The sequence below is a fragment of the Eleutherodactylus coqui genome, chromosome 9 (genome assembly GCF_035609145.1).
Source record: "Eleutherodactylus coqui strain aEleCoq1 chromosome 9, aEleCoq1.hap1, whole genome shotgun sequence".
NCBI lineage: Eukaryota > Metazoa > Chordata > Amphibia > Anura > Eleutherodactylidae > Eleutherodactylus > Eleutherodactylus coqui.
In genome coordinates this window covers 43232050-43251844 of record NC_089845.1, presented here as the reverse complement: position 1 = coordinate 43251844, position 19795 = coordinate 43232050, and the positions used below count along the sequence as shown (strand labels likewise).

General features: G+C 42.2%; 1 protein-coding gene across 1 annotated transcript in view; it reads right to left on the bottom strand.

The window, feature by feature from the left end:
* Positions 1-19795, bottom strand: part of F13A1 (coagulation factor XIII A chain) — a 202642-nt gene that overhangs the window by 159027 nt on the left and 23820 nt on the right. The window contains exons 4-5 of the mRNA XM_066579300.1: positions 3098-3349; positions 2807-2925 (exon numbers count right to left, since the gene is read on the bottom strand). Coding sequence (XP_066435397.1) covers positions 2807-2925; positions 3098-3349 — 371 coding nt within the window. The remainder of the gene's footprint in view (positions 1-2806; positions 2926-3097; positions 3350-19795) is intronic.

Below are 19795 nucleotides of genomic sequence, written 5' to 3'. Positions count from 1 at the left end.
GGATAAAATACCATTTTTTTTTATGTATTACGTAACGACCCAGACAATGAAAATATTTTTTTATTTATCTCGCACGGTGAACGTCTTAAATATAGTTAACCCTTTCCAATCCAACTTGTATCCTGGTTTTTTGCTAGGGGGCTTACTCTTTTTCTGCCATTATACAACGGCGCTATCTGCTGGCTGAAGTCAGTACTGTATGAGATGACATGTTGGATAGGCTCCGACAGCAGAGAGGCTAGCAATATACAGTAAGAGAACCCTGACGGATGGCTTCCAACATCGGAGTTGTACAGTCATAAATCATAATGTCTTCAGACGTCAGACAGTGGATTGCAAAAGGGTTAAAGTAATGCCAGCATTGTTATTTTTCTTTTGTTTGCCTCCCAAAAATGCAATAAAAAGCCATCCAAAAGTAACATGTACCTCAAACTGGTACCAATAAAAGCGACACCACCTCTTCATGCAAAAAGCAACACCTCGCAGAGCTCCGTTACCAGAAAAATAAAAATGCTATGGTTCTTAGAACACAGCAATGCAGATTCAATAGTTGTTTTTTTTTTTTTAAATGTGTTTTTTATTGTGCACAAGTAGTAAAAAATAAGTTTGGCATCACAGTAATCGTGCCGATCCGGATAAGGAAATTGTCAAGTTATTTTTATCGAATGTTTAATGCTGTAGAAACAAAACCCCAAAACAATGGCGGAACTTCCTGGATGTTTTTTCTATATCTTCCCCCAAAAAATGTAATAAAGTTATACAACACATTATATGTATCCCAGAGTGGTGCCACTAAAAAGTACAACTTGTCCTAAAATATCAATGAGTTTTGGCTCTTGCAATGTCAGGATGAAAATTTCTTGGTTCTTAAGGCACAAAATAGTCTGGTCTCTAAGGGGTTAATAGCAACAGAAAATTTCAGATGTGATGATGGGTTAAAAATAATTTTAAGCAAGGAAAACAAGGAAAAGTATTTGTTTGATGAAGAGACAAGCTTTCCCCTATAATTATCAGAACAATGGAATACAAAACAGATAACAATATAGAGACTCAAAAAACACTAGGAGGAATGTAACCTTGTAGACCGAAAAATTAGAAACCCGGAGTTATATGAATGCTTATCGCTCAAAATTCGCTCAAACGATATCTCTTGGGCGATAATCATTGCGTGTAATTACTACAATTGTTTGCTTTTTCGGCCAAACGATTATTTTATATTGAGTTTAAAATTCATCGTTCGCCTGTGCAACTGATAGCAGCAACCACACGCTGTGATTCTCCACGTGAGCGCTGATAACATTGTATTCAGCTGCAGTCCCATGGCAGAACAAAGGAGCTGTATGCAGAGAACAGACAACCTCCTGTTCTCTGCATACAGGGAAGGAAACTTATTTACGTGCAAATGAAGCTAATAAGCTGCTAATGGGCATTAGTGCCCATTAGCAGCTTATGGAAAATGATCGCTCAAACTGTCATTCTCCCTATCTTTTGAGTGATCATCTTTGCGTGCAAATGGGGCTTAAGCCTATGCCAGGTTTCGCAATATTTATTTTTGGCATTATTATGTAATCACTATGACAACTTGGGGGTCAGTCAGCTTGATGGTGGACACACACATATGAAGCCACTCCAACACAATGGACTCAGAAAACTGGTCTACTGCCAGCTTTAATGGTCAATTCACAGTGTAATCCAAAGTATATCACAGGGTGGAATCCAAATGGATCTTTAACTTGGATATGTTGGCCCCAAGAGAGTTAAATTGGGGTATTAAATTATTTGCTCTTAACAAGTGATTTTTGATTAAAAGGTACTTTTATTGTCTTTTTTTACTATAGATTTTTTAGTATTATAATGTGTAATTTCTTAATGTGCTAGACATTTATAGATTTGTAAGTAGATTCAACTATTTCATATCTTTTTTCTCTTATTTATTCACTTTTTGTATGGCGTGTTGCTATGGCTGGACTTCATTAAGATGCAAGGGTTAATTGCACTAATTGGAATGGGGAGGGGTCTTTCTTGTGACACACCTACTGCTCTGTATATAGAACCACATTGGATCCCCATGTTGCCTATCCCTGAAGAAGAGACACGTTAGTTATGAAACGCGTTGGTTTGGGCTTCAGTGGCTTCTGTAGCTGCTGTGTGACGTCACCGGTCTCTGTATGGCGGACTCGTGAGTTAGACGCTACCGGCCAGGGCGCCTCTCACAATATTGTTCCTGCTGACTTCTATTAATCAGCTCAGGTAGCCCTTCTATCTATCCTTAGAACGGGAGAGTTTTACCTGGTGCTGGCCACCCTCGCTCATATAAACAGCGCGTCCCACATGGTTTTCACTGGTCATATAATATATATATTGATACTATTGCTATGAATGTCACCTCTTCCCTTTAGTTTGGTTATAATTGCTTTTATTATTATTTTACCAGCTTGGAGGACCTTTTTATGCTTTTACACTACTCTGGCGCTGTTAGAATGGATGCTTATGCATATTGGATGTGGCATTTATTATATTCTCCAAAACTTTGGACTAGCGGTGTTACTGTTGATTATTACTCTCTTCTTTCACCTGTTTGCACACTGAATTGCTGGTGTAACAGATTCTTTTCAGTTGGGATCAGTTTTTCACGTGTTAATGACTAGGTAGAAGCACCGGGGTCATTGCTGTCTTGGCGCGGATACCTTTATAATTATTTTATATATTCTAGAATGTGTTTAACCAGACAAACCCTAAGAGTTACGTTCTTCATGCATATGCGAGCCCCCCCCCCCCCACCCCCACAATATTATAATATTCTCACCTGTCCATACCCCCAGCTTCGTTTCTTTATATTGCTTACATCTCCATGAAAAATCACACCAGAATCATTCATGACATATTCTTCTCTCTCTTGTTCGTCATCCATGTACACCGCATCCTCTATTTATGGAAGGAAAATGTTAATAACTTTATTTAAATATTTCTAGGTATTTTCTAAATAATACAGTATTGCTCAAATTAATAAGTATAACTTGATTATTTGTAAATTTATAAAACTAAAATGACTAATTTCTTGCATTTTAGGGCTTATATAAGATAGCCTGTTGCTTACCTTTGCACCATGGGTTGAAGAGAATGTAAGTGTCTGTTTCAGACTTCCGGGGTGTCCTTAGTATTCCATGAGGAGTTAACACAGCAATATACATGCGGAATTTGCCTATGATGCAACTTGGAGACGACAATATTGATAAAGTGACAGAGGTATAATCTTTATGAGTAATTTGTGCTCCCCATTTTCCAACTTCCAGTTGCTCCACGATAGGAATTGGTATATATGTGCCCTTGCTTTGTTGTGGGTACCGACCTAAAAAATTAATAAAGAATAGTGAGTGTAATAAAAACATAAAAGCGGATCAAACAAAAATAGGAAACACCAGAATTGTAATTAAAAAGCAACATGATTGAGTATATCTGGTGTCCTCAGGTTCAACATTGTTTTATTCTATAAACTCTTGGAACTACTTATTGCAGGAATCGGAGTTTAAAAAAATGTTGCATTTTTCACCTAACCCTAGGCTGTGCAGAATTCAAAGAGGGGGCAGATGGACTTTTGTTTATCCAAACTGAATATCCCCCATTTACTTACAGTGAGGGCAGTTACAGGAAAATGAACTGTTTAATGTTCACAGTATTTGCCCCCATATTATCTAACTGCCCAGCCCTAAACAAGGAATTTACCTATGGATATAATGGGCAGTTCTGAAACTTGAGCCTGGAACTAAAAAACACGCCTTGGACAATAGACTGGGAGGGAGGGGGTCACATTTTGGGGGTAAGCTAAGTCTGAGGCATGTTTCTTTGATCTACATCTTCTTGTATTCAAGCTAAAAACTTTAATAAGCTTAGTCCTTGTACAATCTGAACCTATAGCCTTTAATAGTGTATGGACTGTGTTGAGGTGTGATTTATGCTCAATTTGCAACCTCAGTGGAAGGTGAGGATCTATAAGCCCCTCTACCACATAATAGAGCAGAATTGTAATAATGCAGTGTAAACATTGTAGACATTGCTGGCCGCATAACGTGAAATTCTTATAAAATCCTCCCCCAAAACATACATGCATACAACAGGCAGATTTATAGTACTGTTCTTCTTATATGTGCAGAGGACCTTTGGGGTCTTCTCAGGCTCTAGGACCCTAATGAGACTGCAACATCTATGTTCACTATAATTATGCTCCTGGACAATCCTATCTTACTATACTAACCACTACATTACTTTACACTACATTACAATAAAAAATTATGCACAGCATATAGTAGCAAATGAGGATGGGGCCTAGGACCCTCAAGATACAACTCTGCTGATTTTTCCTTTTTTGTTATGGTTCTGGTTAGCCAATAAAGGTATCATCTCTACAATACTTTTTGTTTTTTATCCAAGAGTATTTAACATTTCTTAGAGTCGCTCTAGAACTTGATATTGGCTTTACATTTTTTTATGAAATTTCTTTTGGGTCATATTCTTGGTAAAGTTTGAAAAATTGTTCAAAAACTATTGTTTTTACAAAACGGCTTATTGAAAGAGAATGAAATTGGTTTAACAAGAAAAATGTATTCTGAAGGATGACTCAAACTATGAGAGATCTGAGTTAGTGGTTCTAGAAGTGATCTCATGAATACAGAAGATTTCATAGATTCCACTGGTGGCGCATACTATAAGAACTTGAAGGGACCCTCCAAACCAAGATGACTGCTCTACTTCTCTGACTACCTGATGGACACTGAATTAGTATGCATTGGTAGTCTAAGACATGACCTGCTACTCTGACTGGCTAGCACTGCTCATGTGGACAACACTAGCCAATCAAAGTAGGGTATGTAGTGTCTTAGACTAATGATGCATACTAATGCACAGTGTACATCAGGTAGTCAGAGAAGAGGTGCGGCCATCTTGGTTTATCCAGAATTAAAGGCTTTAAACATATTAAGATAGAATGATCTGTTTGCCATAATGATCAATATTAGTAGTACCAGCTATCTCCTCCTTACACACTGACACACTGCAATTACTACCGTGTTTCCCCCCAAAATAAGACAGTGTCTTATATTAATTTTTGTTCAAAAAGGTTTAACTTTTTTACATGTATAGCTGCCTAGACACTATTTAAATTGACTTTTTTATTAACTGTTAGCAGGGCTTAATTTTGGAGTAGGGCTTATATTTCAAGCATCCTCAAAAAGCCTGAAAAATCATTTTGCATCCTCAAAAATTCTGGAAAATCATGCTATGTCTTATTTTCAGGGAAATAGGGTAGAATAGGCCTTCAAATTGGGATATGTATAGTCAGCCTAAGGATGGCTTCAGACGATTGTATGCACAACTGCACACGCTTCCGCGCAACAAGATTGTTGAGGTAGATTTGCGCACATATCGGTGCATAGCACTATACTTTTTGCTCACTCAGCATATTAACACACCCGCGTGATACCCTCTGCCCTGATTTAAAAGGCTATTTAGCCTAATGAGGTTCAAATGTGTTATGTTTTTCACTAAATTGGGCAGCATATTGCGCATTTATGGATGTATTTGTGCACCTCCCATAGAGTAATACATACCAAAGTAGAATATGCTGCGGTTTGTTTTTTCCACACACGTCAAAAACCGATGTAAATCAATGGGTATGAGCTGTCCGTACTACGTGCATAATACAGGGCACTAATAAGCCAGAGAAAATGAGCTCTTTGAAGGCAACCATAATGCTGATGTGGCCCTCGGTGAAAATGAGTTTGACATCCCTGATTTGCAATCATAAAAAATATAAAATGACATTAAATAATCTTAGTATTTTCTCTTTTTCAAGGATGAATGACAAAAATCTGACTTCACCCTAATACGTAGCATCCAGCTAATGGGGAGTTCTTAATTAAATCCACAGCACTATGCCAGATTCCATTACATAGTGGATCCCATTACAGACCCCACTGACTCCTTATTGGGTCCATAGAGGTTCTGTTCTAGTGCTGCATTGCTCGGTATTTTTTACATGTGTCATGTTTTTTTCCCCCTGTATATCATGCATTGTTTAACTTCCACAAAAAAAACCTGACACATCATTAGAAAAAAAAAAACGGCTCAGGATAGTGCATGCAGTTATTTTTTGCACACAATCCGGTATTGTATGTTAGACTTGTTATAGTAACAATATATGTATTCTTTTATATATTATCATATGTTCCTCACATCAGCCTATGCAAACACGTGAGTGTATGAGAGCTGAGCGAACGTACTCTGCCGAGCTTGATGCTCGATGGTGCTCGTTACTCGAATGAGCATCACTCCGTGTTCGACCCCGCCCCAGTTTTTGGCTCCTCCCCATTGTGACATGCCTATTTTGACCCCTCCCCGCCGTGACGCAGCGCTCGTCAATGGCAAAGTTTTTGGCTGGCAGGCAGGGGGAGAGAGAGAGAGAGTGTGAAAGAGAGAGAACCAAGGGAAAAAAGAAAAAAAAAGCTTGGGACCACAAAAATGCTTGAGTCTCCCATCGTAGTCAATGGGGTTCCTTACTCAAGTAGAGCTCTCGAATTTTACGAAAAGCTTGACCCGAATAACGAGGACCCAAACATTTGGGTGCTCGCTCATCTCTAATATATATATATATATATATATATATATATATATATATATATAATTTTTTTTTGGTATATCTTCCTTCTTAGTAAATGGCAGCATCTAAATGGTTAACATATTGTACGCTGGAATGTACAAGATGCTTCTGTAACTCCCATACTTGCTTCCCAGAGAAAAAGCTGTCCGAGAGCTGCTCATTACTCCCCCCCCCCCTCGGATTCCTCAAGCCAAGCAGTGATGTTAATAAGTATATTCACCCCGTCAAGTTTCGTTTCTTAGGAATCACTTGTTTTAGTAGTAGCACACACTTTAAGGAGTTAACATATGTCAGTCCTTGCAAACTAAGCCAATCATCAGTTGTCATGACTTTGGCGGCGTGTATTTCTATTACTGTGTCATTTGGGGTATATTTGTGCCTCAATGTTATTAATAAACCAGAAGCATACTGATGTTGACGAACATTGCGTCATTGTCAGTTACTTGGCATACATGCACTTCTCATTGTAACCAATTTGGAGCAGTACAGTGAAGTCAGAGGGAAACCATTTGATTCCCATAACACACTATAGAATAATATGAGTCTGTGTGCTGTTCGTATGTAGTCCATTTTTTTAAAAATGGACTACACAGGGATAAAAAAAATGCTAGTGTGCCAGAGGTCTAAAGTGAATATCTATGCTTATACAATACTGAGTTAGGCCTTAGTCACACAGGCGTTTTTTCGTGCGATTTGCGGATCGCATGATGGATGCGCATCCGCAAATCGCGTGACCGGGGCCAAAAAAATCGCCCGAAAAATCTGCTCCTAGCCGCGTTTCATTAGAAACGGGCCGGAGCTGTCCAGCGCATTGAATTCAATGGAGCCGGCAATACAGCAAGGGGGTGTGAGTCAGATCTGCCTCTGATTGGCTCAGCGCTGGGCTAATCAGGGGCAAGTCTGACTCACACCCACTTCACACCCACTGCAGGCCGGCCGCACTGAACTCCATCTGCCAGGACAAGTGAGTATATATATATTTTTTATTTTTACACTTTTCTGGATGAATTGCAGGGAAGGGCTTATATTTTTTAGCCCTTCCCAACAATTCATCCTGCGCTCGCTGGCAGCCCATTGCTTTCAATGGAGCCGGCTGTATTGCTGGCTCTATTGAATTCAATGGGCAAACATCGTTCCTCTCTGCCACAGCTGTTATAGCTGTGGCAGAGAAGAATGATTTGTCTTCTATATGTTCTCAATGGGGTCGGCGCTGCTGCCGCCGGCCCCATTGAGCGCATATAGAGAAGAGAACAGGAATCGCAGATCGCAGATAGGTGCGATCTGCGATTTCTGTTCTATAATTTATCGGACGAGTGCATAAAAAGCGCTCATGTGTCCGATATTTTAAAAAATCGCCGGACGCATGCGCATGCACAAATCGCGCGAAAAAACGCCCGTCTGACTAAGGCCTTACACTCGATACTACCGTATATTTAGAAACGTTTTTACACTATTCCTCCATGGTTAGTGGTAACTTCATTCATGATTATATTTGGTGCATTAAGAAATGCACATAACTGATCGATAAGGATGGATTTTTAAAATTGCTGTTATACAATGTAGCCTAAAAATAGCTAACACCATTGTATATAACATTTCCTTCCAGCAGCATCAATAGGAATTACATTAAAGAGACAATTTGTGGATAAATGGGAAATAAATCATCTCCCATGGATGTGAAAGAAATATGATATTGTGGTGTGAAATAACAGCGATAGTATAGAAGATGCCGTGTCAAAAGACAGCATTCTGAGCTGACTTCACAAGATAGATGCTTACAAAAATACAACTTGTCATTTAAGCATTTTTTTAAAGCAGCGAGGAAACAAACTGTGTAAAATTCAATAAAATATGAAGATCATTAAAAATAGGTTGCATGTAATACACATACAGTATACTCATAGGTCATGACCTTGACATGCCTATAATAACTGAGACTACAATAGTTTCTCCTAGCTAGAAGCTGTGTGCTAGATTACATGCACATCTTATCAGTCCTATATAACATAGTAACAGGGTATGGGAGACTGAAAGAAGACATATGTCCCTCCAGTTCAACTAAGTTAAAGTTGCGATGTTTATCCTGAAGAAGGCCAAACAAAAACCCATGATATAGAATCCAATTATCCTCATTTTAGGGAAAAATATTCTTTCCCAAATCCAAGTCTGGCAATCAGAATAACTTCCTGGATCACAGACAATTCTGAAGTAATTAGTGACTATAAGGTTGGCTTCAGACAGGCGTATGCGCAGTTCAGCACACTTCAGCGCAACGTATTTGCGCTATGAATAAGGTAGATTTGTGCACGTATTGGCACATTTTACTATACTTTTTGTGCACACAGGGCAGGGTTTTTTGTGCACAGGACTTTACCACACCTAGAGGACATGCTTAGACCTGACCCCGAGGAATGTGGGCCATCACCCTTAGGCACTTTGAAGTATATGAGTGCTTTTATGCTGCAGTGCTTGCAGAAGGATCGTCACATAGCCCACATCAAAACAGCAGATCATTATTGGGTGGCCACTCTTTTCTTTGCTACAAGGCCAAAATGATGAATCTCATTCCAGCAGTGGAGAGAGACCTCAAAATGCAGCAATATCAGGACAGACTATTAAGTATCTTGAACAGAGCATTTCCCTATGGTAGTGGGGATGCATTAGTAATGAATCACAGATCAGCGTCTCATGACAAATGAGAAGGAAGCCACTGCAGTAGTAGCACCATCGGTGACAAGTCTAACAGAGATGTGGCATAGTTTTTTCAGACAGTCGCAGCCTGCAGCAACAGCATTAGGTAGGACAGACAGTCACAGGCAGCACTTATCTATGATGGTTCAAGAGTATGTTAGCTCCTGTGTGCATGTACTCAGACGGTGTCTGACTGGGGTGCCCAGCGTTCACAGGTAAAATTCATTTAAGTGGACCACTATAGAGCTACATGCAAATGCTACCTGATTCCTGTTCACAAATTCTTCGCTGCTATATTCTCTATATACTTCAATAGAAAGGTGCATGCATTTGCATCTAACCCTGTTTCCACTGTACTGTATGGGGAATGCAACAAGCAGGAATTGGTAGAATATGATTTACTCAATATCTGCAGACCTTGTGCTTGTGATCAGAGGCTGGGAACCCAATGGTGGATTCACCTGTTGCGCAGTGGGCAAGTGCAAACCTGTACTCAGACATAGTATACGCCCCGTATCGTCCTTAACGAGTACCTGCCTGCTCGCCCGCAAAGATTCGGGTGCCGGCGGGGAGCGGCGGGGGAGAACGGGGGGGGGGGGGGGGGAATCTCTCCCTCTCTTTCTTTCCCCCCGCTCCCTCCTGCTCCCTCCCGCACCACAGCGCTCACCCCCACCGGCACCCAAATCTTTGCGGGGGAGCAGGCAGGTACTCGGTAAGGACGATACTCACTCGAGTACGCTCGCTCATCTCTAGTAGAATCCCTAAACAGTGTCTGGTCCTTTTTTCACTAATTGCTAGGCTCAAATTCAAATCGGTTGTGTCTGTGGCAGATAGAAGAACTTTAGCACATGTTCTTTTTCTTGTTTTCATGTATACAGTATGAATGTCTAGTAGGAGCTATTTTACAGCATTCATTTTTTATTAAACAGATGTTCATTAAAGGAGATGTCCCGAGGCAGCAAGTGGGGTTATACACTTCTGTATGGCCATAATAATGCACTTTGTAATATACATTGTGCATTAATTATGAGCCATACAGAAGTTATAAAAAGTTTTTTACTTACCTGCTCCGTTGCTAGCGTCCTCGTCTCCATGGTGCCGACTAATTTTCGCCCTCCGATGGCCAAATTAGCCGCGCTTGCGCAGTCCAGGTCTTCTGCTGTTCTCTATGGGGCTCCGTGTAGCTCCGTGTAGCTCCGCCCCGTCACGTGCCGATTCCAGCCAATCAGGAGGCTGGAATCGGCAGTGGACCGCACAGAAGAGCTGCGGTCCACGAAGATAGAGGATCCCGGCGGCCATCTTCAGCGGTAAGTATTGAAGTCACCGGACCGCCGGGATTCAGGTAAGCGCTGTGCGGGTGGTTTTTTTAACCCCTGCATCGGGGTTGTCTCGCGCCGAACGGGGGGGGGGTTTAAAAAAAAAAAAACCCGTTTCGGCGCGGGACATCTCCTTTAATGTAAGATTTTCTAATAAGCCGTATAATTCTGACTAATTTGCGAAAGGCATAACCATTACATGTACATACGCAGTTTAAAATATTGTAACTCGTCTGCGAAGCGTATACTAGGAGTATTATTTTACCAAGAATGATTTCATTTTGCTTCTTCTGCCAGACAGTATGCATCTTATTGGCTTTACTATCTTAGCATTCAAGGGATGTGTCACAAGACGAAAATAATTTGAGAATGGAAAGTACACAGAGAGAAAGCAGAAAATGGAAATAAATACAAGAATACCGCATCATGGTGCCAGATAAATATCCAGAAATCTTTCTGGGGGTTGAATATTAGTTCTGGGATAATATGTGGATATCGGGCTCATTTGAAAGACATTGTAAAGCATTGTGTACGGAATTAAATTAGAAGACATTCATCATTAAAATGTGTGTGTTTGTCATGAAAGATTGCGATACAGTCAAAGGCACATAAAAACACAGTGGGGATAAGTATTCATGTTGGGAGATTCCTCGAACATTGGAAGGGTTGGCTTTATTACCAGAATTACTACAGCAGTATATCTACGAAGCAGAACCCAGTCCCACAATATTGCAAAAGGAATAGATTGGCTGTCAGTAGTTCAGTGGTCAGTATGCTATCACATGTCTGGTATATACTGTAGGTGATAACTGTACATTCTGATATTGTAAATAGAAATGGTGCTCAAATAAGTGAGGTAAGATGGGTACTGTGAGGTGGGGTGCTGTGTCTCCTTAAGGAGAGCATCCAAAAAGTGTGGGGAGACACCTAGGGGGTGAGTGGGTCAGGGGGTAGTATAGTCTCTCCCCAAGGAGAGCACCCAGAAGGGGGGTTGAGACACCTATGAGTGGGTCTAGGGATGGTATAGTCTCTCCTCAAGGAGAGCACCCAAAAAGTGTGTGGAGACACCTAGGGGGTCTGTGGGTCAGGGGGTAGTATAGTCTCTCCCCAAGGAGAGCACCCAGAAGGGGAGTGGAGACACCTCTGAGTGGGTCTAGGGATGGTATAGTCTCTCCTCAAGGAGAGCACCCAACAAGTGTGGGGAGACACCTAGTGGGTGAGTGCGTCAGGGGGTAGTATAGTCTCTCCCCAAGGAGAGCATCCAGAAGGGGTGTGAAGACACCTATGAGTGGGTCTAGGGATGGTATAGTCTCTCCTCAAGGAGAGCACCCAAAAAGTGTGTGGAGACACCTAGGGGGTCTGTGGGTCAGGGGGTAGTATAGTCTCTCCCCAAGGAGAGCACCCAGAAGGGGAGTGGAGACACCTCTGAGTGGGTCTAGGGATGGTATAGTCTCTCCTCAAGGAGAGCACCCAACAAGTGTGGGGAGACACCTAGTGGGTGAGTGCGTCAGGGGGTAGTATAGTCTCTCCCCAAGGAGAGCACCCAGAAGGGGTGTGAAGACACCTATGAGTGGGTCTAGGGATGGTATAGTCTCTCCTCAAGGAGAGCACCCAAAAGAGGTGTGGGGACTATTAGTATTACTATCAAGAAGTGGCAGTACTTAGCGTACATAGTCTTCCCCCATTGAGGAATGAGGACATACGTACTGTATAAATAATGTTGCCTTGGTCTCGCAGCATAGAAGACAAATAAATCTGTGATTTGTGACCTCTCAACCTTGAGCCTGAAAGAAGCAGTCAAGAATAGGAAAGCATGGAGAACGATGATCCATAAAGAAGCTCAAAAGTTGGCCTCGACTGAACAGATAATCATCATCATCAACCTTGAGTCATCATGCCTTACAAAATGTTCTTCACCATTGTCAATTGCAGGCACATGTATGATGTAAGCTATTTGTACTCTCAGGTGTAGGGCCGATTAACCATGATGCCAGTGGAACACTGGCTCCAGGCTCCATGTTCCCCTATGTTTAGGGGGGCCCATTGGCTGCCTACTCTTCAGTGGGCTAAGGGGGCCCCAAACACTGAGTCTCACTACTTCGGTTGATCTGGTGAGATGCGCTTAGGCCCAATTTTGTAGTGCTTTAACCCCTTCCCACTTCAGGGCGTAAGTTTACGTCCTGGCAGTAGGGTACTTCCCGCAACAGGGCATAAACGTACGTCCTGGGGATAGCGTGAGATCACTTATGATCTCGCACTATCCCGCAGCGGAAGCTGGCTGTCAGTCATAACCGGCCTCCCGCTGTAACAGCGGGGGTGCATCAGAGATGTGCCCCCTGCTGTTAACCCCTTCCCTGCCGCGATCTACATGGGAGGGGTTCACAGAGTGAGTGCGCTCTGTGACAACACCGGGCTCTCGTGATATAATCGCAGAGAGCTCGGCTGGTTGCTATGGCAGCAGAACGTCAGACACTGGCGTCCTGTATTGCCATAGCCTGTGATCGCTGTATAAGCGATAAGGCATGGCAGGGCAGTAGCCCTGCCATGCCTTATCACAGCCATCATCAGTGCTGTACTGTAAATGCCCCAGAGGGGCACAATTGGTGTAAAGAAAAAAAAATAAAAATGAATAAAAAAGAAAAAAGTAAAAAAACCCTTTTGTTTATGCTTTTTCTCATATTAGCATTAAAAAAGGTAAAAAAAAGTTAAAACTCCACATATTTGGCATTGTCACATCTGTAACAACGCGTACAATAAGTTGCACATTAGAGATGAGCGAACGTACTCGGTAAGGGCGATTTCGCAATCGAGCACCGCGATTTTCGAGTACTTCACTACTCGGGTGAAAAGTACTCTGGTGTGCTGTGGGTGAGCGGGGGGTTACAGAAGGGAGTGGGGGGTAGCAGCGGGGAACAGGGGGGAGCCCTCTCTCTCTCCCTCTCCCCCCCCACTCCCTGCTGCAACCCTCCGCTCACCCACAGTGCACCCGAGTACTTTTCACCCGAGTAGTGAAGTACTCGAAAATCGCGGTGCTCGATTGCGAAATCGCCCTTACCGAGTACGTTCGCTCATCTCTATTGCACATGCTTTTGACTGTGCAGGGAAAAAAGCGTTAAAAGAAACACTAAAAAACTGCCTCACTAAAAACACAATAAAAGTGATCAAAAAAGCCATATGTACCCCAAAATGGTACCAATTAAAACTACAGCTTGTCACGCAAAAAATAAGCTCTCATAGAGCACCGTACATCAAAAAATAAAAAAGTTACAGGACTTTGAATGCAGCAATTTAGAAATAAAAAAAATTCCAAAAAAGGGTTTTTATTGCAGAAAAGTGGAAAAACCTAAAAAAAATGTAAGACTTTTGGTATCATTGTAACCATACCGACCCGCAGAAAAAATGGATTGTGTCATTTATGCTGCATGATTAACGCTGTAAAAAAAAATCTATGGCAGAATTGATGCGTTTTCTCTCCCTGCTATCATAAAAAAAATAATAAAAGTTTTAAGATATAATCCATGTACCCAAAAATGGCACCGATTAAAAACTACAGCTCACCACACAAAAAACAAGCCCTTATACGTCCGCGTCGACGGAAAAATAAAAAAGTTATGACTTTTGAAAAATTGATAAGAAAATCCGCCAAAAATCGTTGGGTCCTTAAGCCCAAAATAGGCCGTGTCATTAAGGGGTTAAAAAAACAAAAAAGCCCATATACTTAACTCTTGCACAGTGCTCACCTCCCCCACAAGCCACTCCAAACTTCTTCTCTGTCTTTCTTCTGGAGTCAATGCATGTTGCATGGTACAGGCTGTGATGTGCTCAGCGCTAGTGCTAGTCTATCCCTAAGACTAACTAATAACAGAAGCAAAAAAGGGGGCATGTATAATTACGGGGGCAGAAAAGGTGACATTATTAATAATTAATTGAAAATAAGATATGGGGGCAGAAAAGGGCAGTTAATTATGAAGGCCCTCTGTAATAGACTGCTCCGTACTATGGGCAGCCTGATGCTCAGGTGGTAAGATATACCACCTGTACCTGCTGCACATTGAATAGAGCAGGATTTTGACTTTATATACTATGCAGACACATGCATGACTGCACCTCATATCTTCCATGGACACCCCATCGCTGCCAATTAGTTGGGATTTCTAATGTTTTTTACACAAAGAGTACAGCAGCCTGCAGCACTATCCTTGCAGTCAAATACCAGAGCCCTGATTGAAAACTGGCGAAACTCATTATAAGTCAATCGGGTACATTGGGATTTCTTAGTATATGGCAGCTCTGTTATAAAAATGTGTGATGACCCTACTGTGAGCAGACCCTCAAGACCAGTGCCACGTATGGATGAGTCTGGTAATGCAGCTTAGCTCATTGGAAGTGAATAGGCCAAACTGCAATACCTCACACAACCTGTGGGATAGTATGGCACCATTTTTGAAAGAAAGTAGCAATCAAAATAGCAATAGTGAAAGATCCTCTTGATTTTTCATTCTATCTATATACATTCCGATTATCACTAAATTTCATTTTGCATCTCAGGTTAATGTTACTATTTGTTGAGTAAGGGCTACTTCACACAAGCGTATTTACTCACACAAAACCCAAAGAATAGACTCCATTGATTTCAATGGGTTCGTTCTTATTTCCCAATTTTCCACATACCCCTCTCGTGAAGCAAACAAATAAGACATGCTCTATTTTCCTGCGCATTTGCACAGCAAAGGTCCCCATAGAAGTCTATAGGAGGTGCGCAAATGTGCAATATGCTGCGCTACTCCACTAAAAAAAGAACACATCTGCACCTCATTAAGCTAAATAGCCATTTAAATCAGGACGTGTTCGTGTTATGCGCACACATGAACATGTCCTGTGTGCGTGAAAAGTACATTACAATGCACCGGTATATGTTTAAATCAACCTGGTGCATAGTGCGAATATGTTGCGCTGAAGAGTGCGCATTTGCGCATACGCCTGTTTAACCCCTTCCCGTCCAATGCCGTAAGGGTACGTCACATTAGGCTGGTACTTCGCGCAAAATGACGTACCCTTACGTCATCGGGATAGCGCGAGATCATGACTGACCTCACGCTATGCCGCAGCGGGAACTGGCTGTCAGTCACAGCCGGCGTCCCGCTGCGACAGCGGGGGGGGGCATCGGAGATGCCCCCCCCCACTGTTAACCCCTCCCCTGCCGCGATCTAAGTAGATCGCGGTAGGGAAAGAGCTCACAGAGGGAGCCGGCTCCCTCTGTGTCTGCAGCTGGCTTATCGCGAGAGCCCGGCTTGTCGCCATGGCAACAGGATGCCAGACACTGGCATCCTGTAGTGCCAATGCCTATGATCACTGTATAAGCGATAAGGCATAGCAGGGCAGTAGCTCTGCCATGCCTTATCACAGCGATCATAGGCACAGTGCTGCAAATCCCTCAGAGGGACTCAAATAGTGTAAAAAAAAAGAGAAAAGAAAAATGTAAAAAAAACTAAAACGTTAAAAAAAATGTAAAAAAACCCAATTTTTTTGTGCTTTTTCTAATATTAGCATAAAAAAGGTAAACGAAAATTAAAACCCCACATATTTGGTATTGACGCGTCTGTAACGACATGTACAAAAAGTTGAACATGCTTTTTATTTTCTATGACAAAAAGCGTAAAAAAAGCCGCTAAAAAACAGAGGCAAAATGCTAATTTTTAGCATTTTGCCTCCCAAAAAATGCAATAAAAGTGATCAAAAAAGCCGTATGTACCCCAAAATGGTACCAATGAAAACTACAGCTCGTCTTGCAGGGAATAAGCCCCCACAGAGCTCCGTACATAGAAAAATAAAAAAGTTACAGGACTTTGAATACAGCGATTTAGAAAAAAAAAAAGATTTCCACAAAAAAGGGTTTTTATTGCAAAAAAGTGTAAAAACCTCAAAAAAAAATAAGAATTTTGGTGTCGTTGTAACCATACCGACCCGCAGAAAAAAATTTGTGTGTCATTTATGCTGCATGATTAACGCTGTAAAAAAAAAAAAATCTATGGCAGAATTGATGCGTTTTCTCTCCGTTATCATAAAAAAATAATAAAAGTTTTACAATATAGTCAAATGTACCCAAAAGTGGCACCGATAAAAACTACAGTTCGCCACGCAAAAAACAAGCCCTTATACAGCCGCGTCGACGGAAAAATAATAAAGTTATGGCTGCTGAAAAATGGAGATGGAAAAATACCAAAAATCGCTTGGTCCTCAACGCCAAAATAGGCCATGTCATTAAGGGGTTAAAGGAGCCCTAAGGTAACACCTGATTGGATATACTGGAAAAAGCTGAAAGAACAAATGTGTCCGTTTTTTTTTTCTCAATGGCAACTAGAGCATTTCTTGGTATTTATAGCAACCAAACCCATTTCAATCCATATGGGCATAAAATACTTTATACGTAAAATAGTTAACCTATTATAACAAAATCAAAGTGGAATATTTGCCTTTTCTTTACGTGTAAAGAAAAGATTTTATCATGTAAGACCAAATAAAAAGTGAGTCCTTCCGTGGTGCACAAGTTATGCCTTCTCATCTTTTGCATTCATGCACACAACTGCTTTCGAACCATGTTAGTTGCCCTTGGAAGCCGCTCCATGTTATTGTCAGACGTGACATAGCTGCTTACATCTAACTTTGTAACTCTTGTCTGAACTCCCACAAGGCAAATCTCTCATTTCAAAGTTTAGGTCTGGACAGAAGAAAACATAACATCTAACCTAAAATGACTACAATATTCTAAATACTGTAACTTGTTGTGAAATAGGCCTTTAAAGAAAGACTTTCATCATAATTTCACTCCACAAAACAATCCTAAGCCTCACTTTGTACTAAGAAGACCAGCCCAAGTCTACCGTTTTCACTTCATAGTGAAGCCGTAGCATGCAAATTGCCATTTTTCTGATGCCCACACTGTATGTAAGTTACTTCAAACCATAAGATGGGTATTCCACTCTCACGGACTGATCCATATGGTTCAGGCTCTACTCCTATTCCTACCAAACCATACCCCTTTAGATAATGTTTGATGTCTTCAGCTCCCTTGAGCTAGAGACGTTGTACATTCCACATATGGTGAGTGCCCCACTCAACATGGAATAGGCGCATGTGTATGTTGTCAAAAAGTCTGATGCCCATAGCAGGGCAAGTCACACTGACCACGCACCCAGTCTAGGCTGTGCGCTGTGTATATAAATGATATTATCGTATCTCACAAAAAGGTTCGTGGCAGCATCCAGGGCGTAATGCAAAAATAAATAATTTATTCCTCCAAGAACATGCTACGTTTCGACCCTCATGGGGTCTTTCTCAAGCATAGGGATATCATTCACAAAACAGCACTATATAACAAAACAATCCATATACCACCACCAATCACCCTTACAGATTCCCATGTGTGTGCAATAATCATTACCTTCAGGCTCAACCTCCTGGTCCAGTAGTTTTCCATTACCAATAGCATGGGGCATGGTCTCCACGGCTGTCTCCATGTGCAGTATCCACCACTACTGACCGGCGTTTGTATCGACCTACTGCGCATGTGCGGGAAATATCCGTTCACGCAAGCGCTCCTTATGCCCTCTGAGCGACAGGATTCATCCAGTATAGCGCTTCTGCGCGATTCTTTACCTTAAGATATCGCGAGAGCTCCCTGTGTCAGACAAATAGACTCACGGGGCTCTGCACTCCCAAGCCTCTAGTTACAGGGCAGTCCCGTGCAAATGGGCGGAGCTAAGGATCTCCGCTCCAGGTCTTTGGGTCATAGTTATCTAAACTTAATAAAGTACATCTCACACTCCCAGGAATGTCCCTCCCATGACACAGATTGTGAATAGAGATGAGCGAACGTGTTCGTCCGAACTTGATATTCGTGCGAATATTAGGGTGTTCGGGATGTTCGTTATTCGTAACGAACACCATGCGGTGTTCTGGTTACTTTCACTTCCTTCCCTGAGACGTTAGCGCGCTTTTCTGGCCAATTGAAAGACAGGGAAGGCATTACAACTTCCCCCTGCGTCGTTCAAGCCCTATTCCACCCCCTGCAGTGAGTGGCTGGGAAGATCAGGTGTCACCCGAACATAAAAGTCGGCCCCTCCCGCGGCTCGCCTCAGATGCGGTGTGAGTTAGATGAGGGACAGTGCTGTTTGTACCGGAGCTGCTGTAGGGAAAGAATTGGTAGTTAGTGTAGGCTTCAAGACCCCCCAAAGGTCCTTATTAGGGCCACTGATAGCTGTGTGTTGGCTGCTGTTAGCAGTGGCAATTTTTTTTTCTTCTCAAAATCGGCTCTGCAGAGCGTTGCACCCGGCATTAGGGACAGAAGTGCTGCATAGGCAGGGAGAGTGTTAGGAGTGAGTGTAGCCTTCAAGAACCTCAACGGTCCTTTCTAGGGCCATATTTAACCGTGTGCAGTACTGTCCAGGCTGCTGTTAGCTGTGCTGCATATTTTTTTTCTTCTCAAAATCGCCTCTGCAGAGCGTTGCACCCTCCATTGATACTGCAGGGAAAGAATTGTATAGGCAGGGCCACAACACAGTTATTATTCATTGAATATACGCAGTGCGGCCTTTGGCTTGTAAAACAAGTGAAAAAAATTCTATTTGACCTGCCTCTGTCCGTCCTAAGGGCGGTGGACACGTGTCGGCTGCGTGTGCAACGTTTAAAAATCAGACGCACCCAGCTACGTTTTACTCCTGGCTTCGCCATTTGCTTTCCTTAATTTGGAAAAAAAATACCTGCTCTGCCAGAGTTATAATAACTCTGCTACCCTCACGTTCTGTGACACATTAGCAGGGCCACAGCACAGTTATTAAACTTAGATTATTCATTCACTAGAGGCAGTGGGCCTTTCGTTTTCAAAAAAGGGAAAAAATTATATTTGGCCTGCAGTCTTGCGCCAATTTATTTCCTGCCTGTGAAATCAAATCACTGGTAATACAGCATGCTGAGGGGTAGGGGTAGGCCTAGAGGACGTGGACGCGGCCGAGGACGCGGAGGGCCAAGTCAGGGTGTGGGCACAGGCCGAGCTCCTGATCCAGGTGTGTCGCAGCCGACTGCTGCGCGATTAGGAGAGAGGCACGTTTCTGGCGTCCCCACATTCATCGCCCAATTA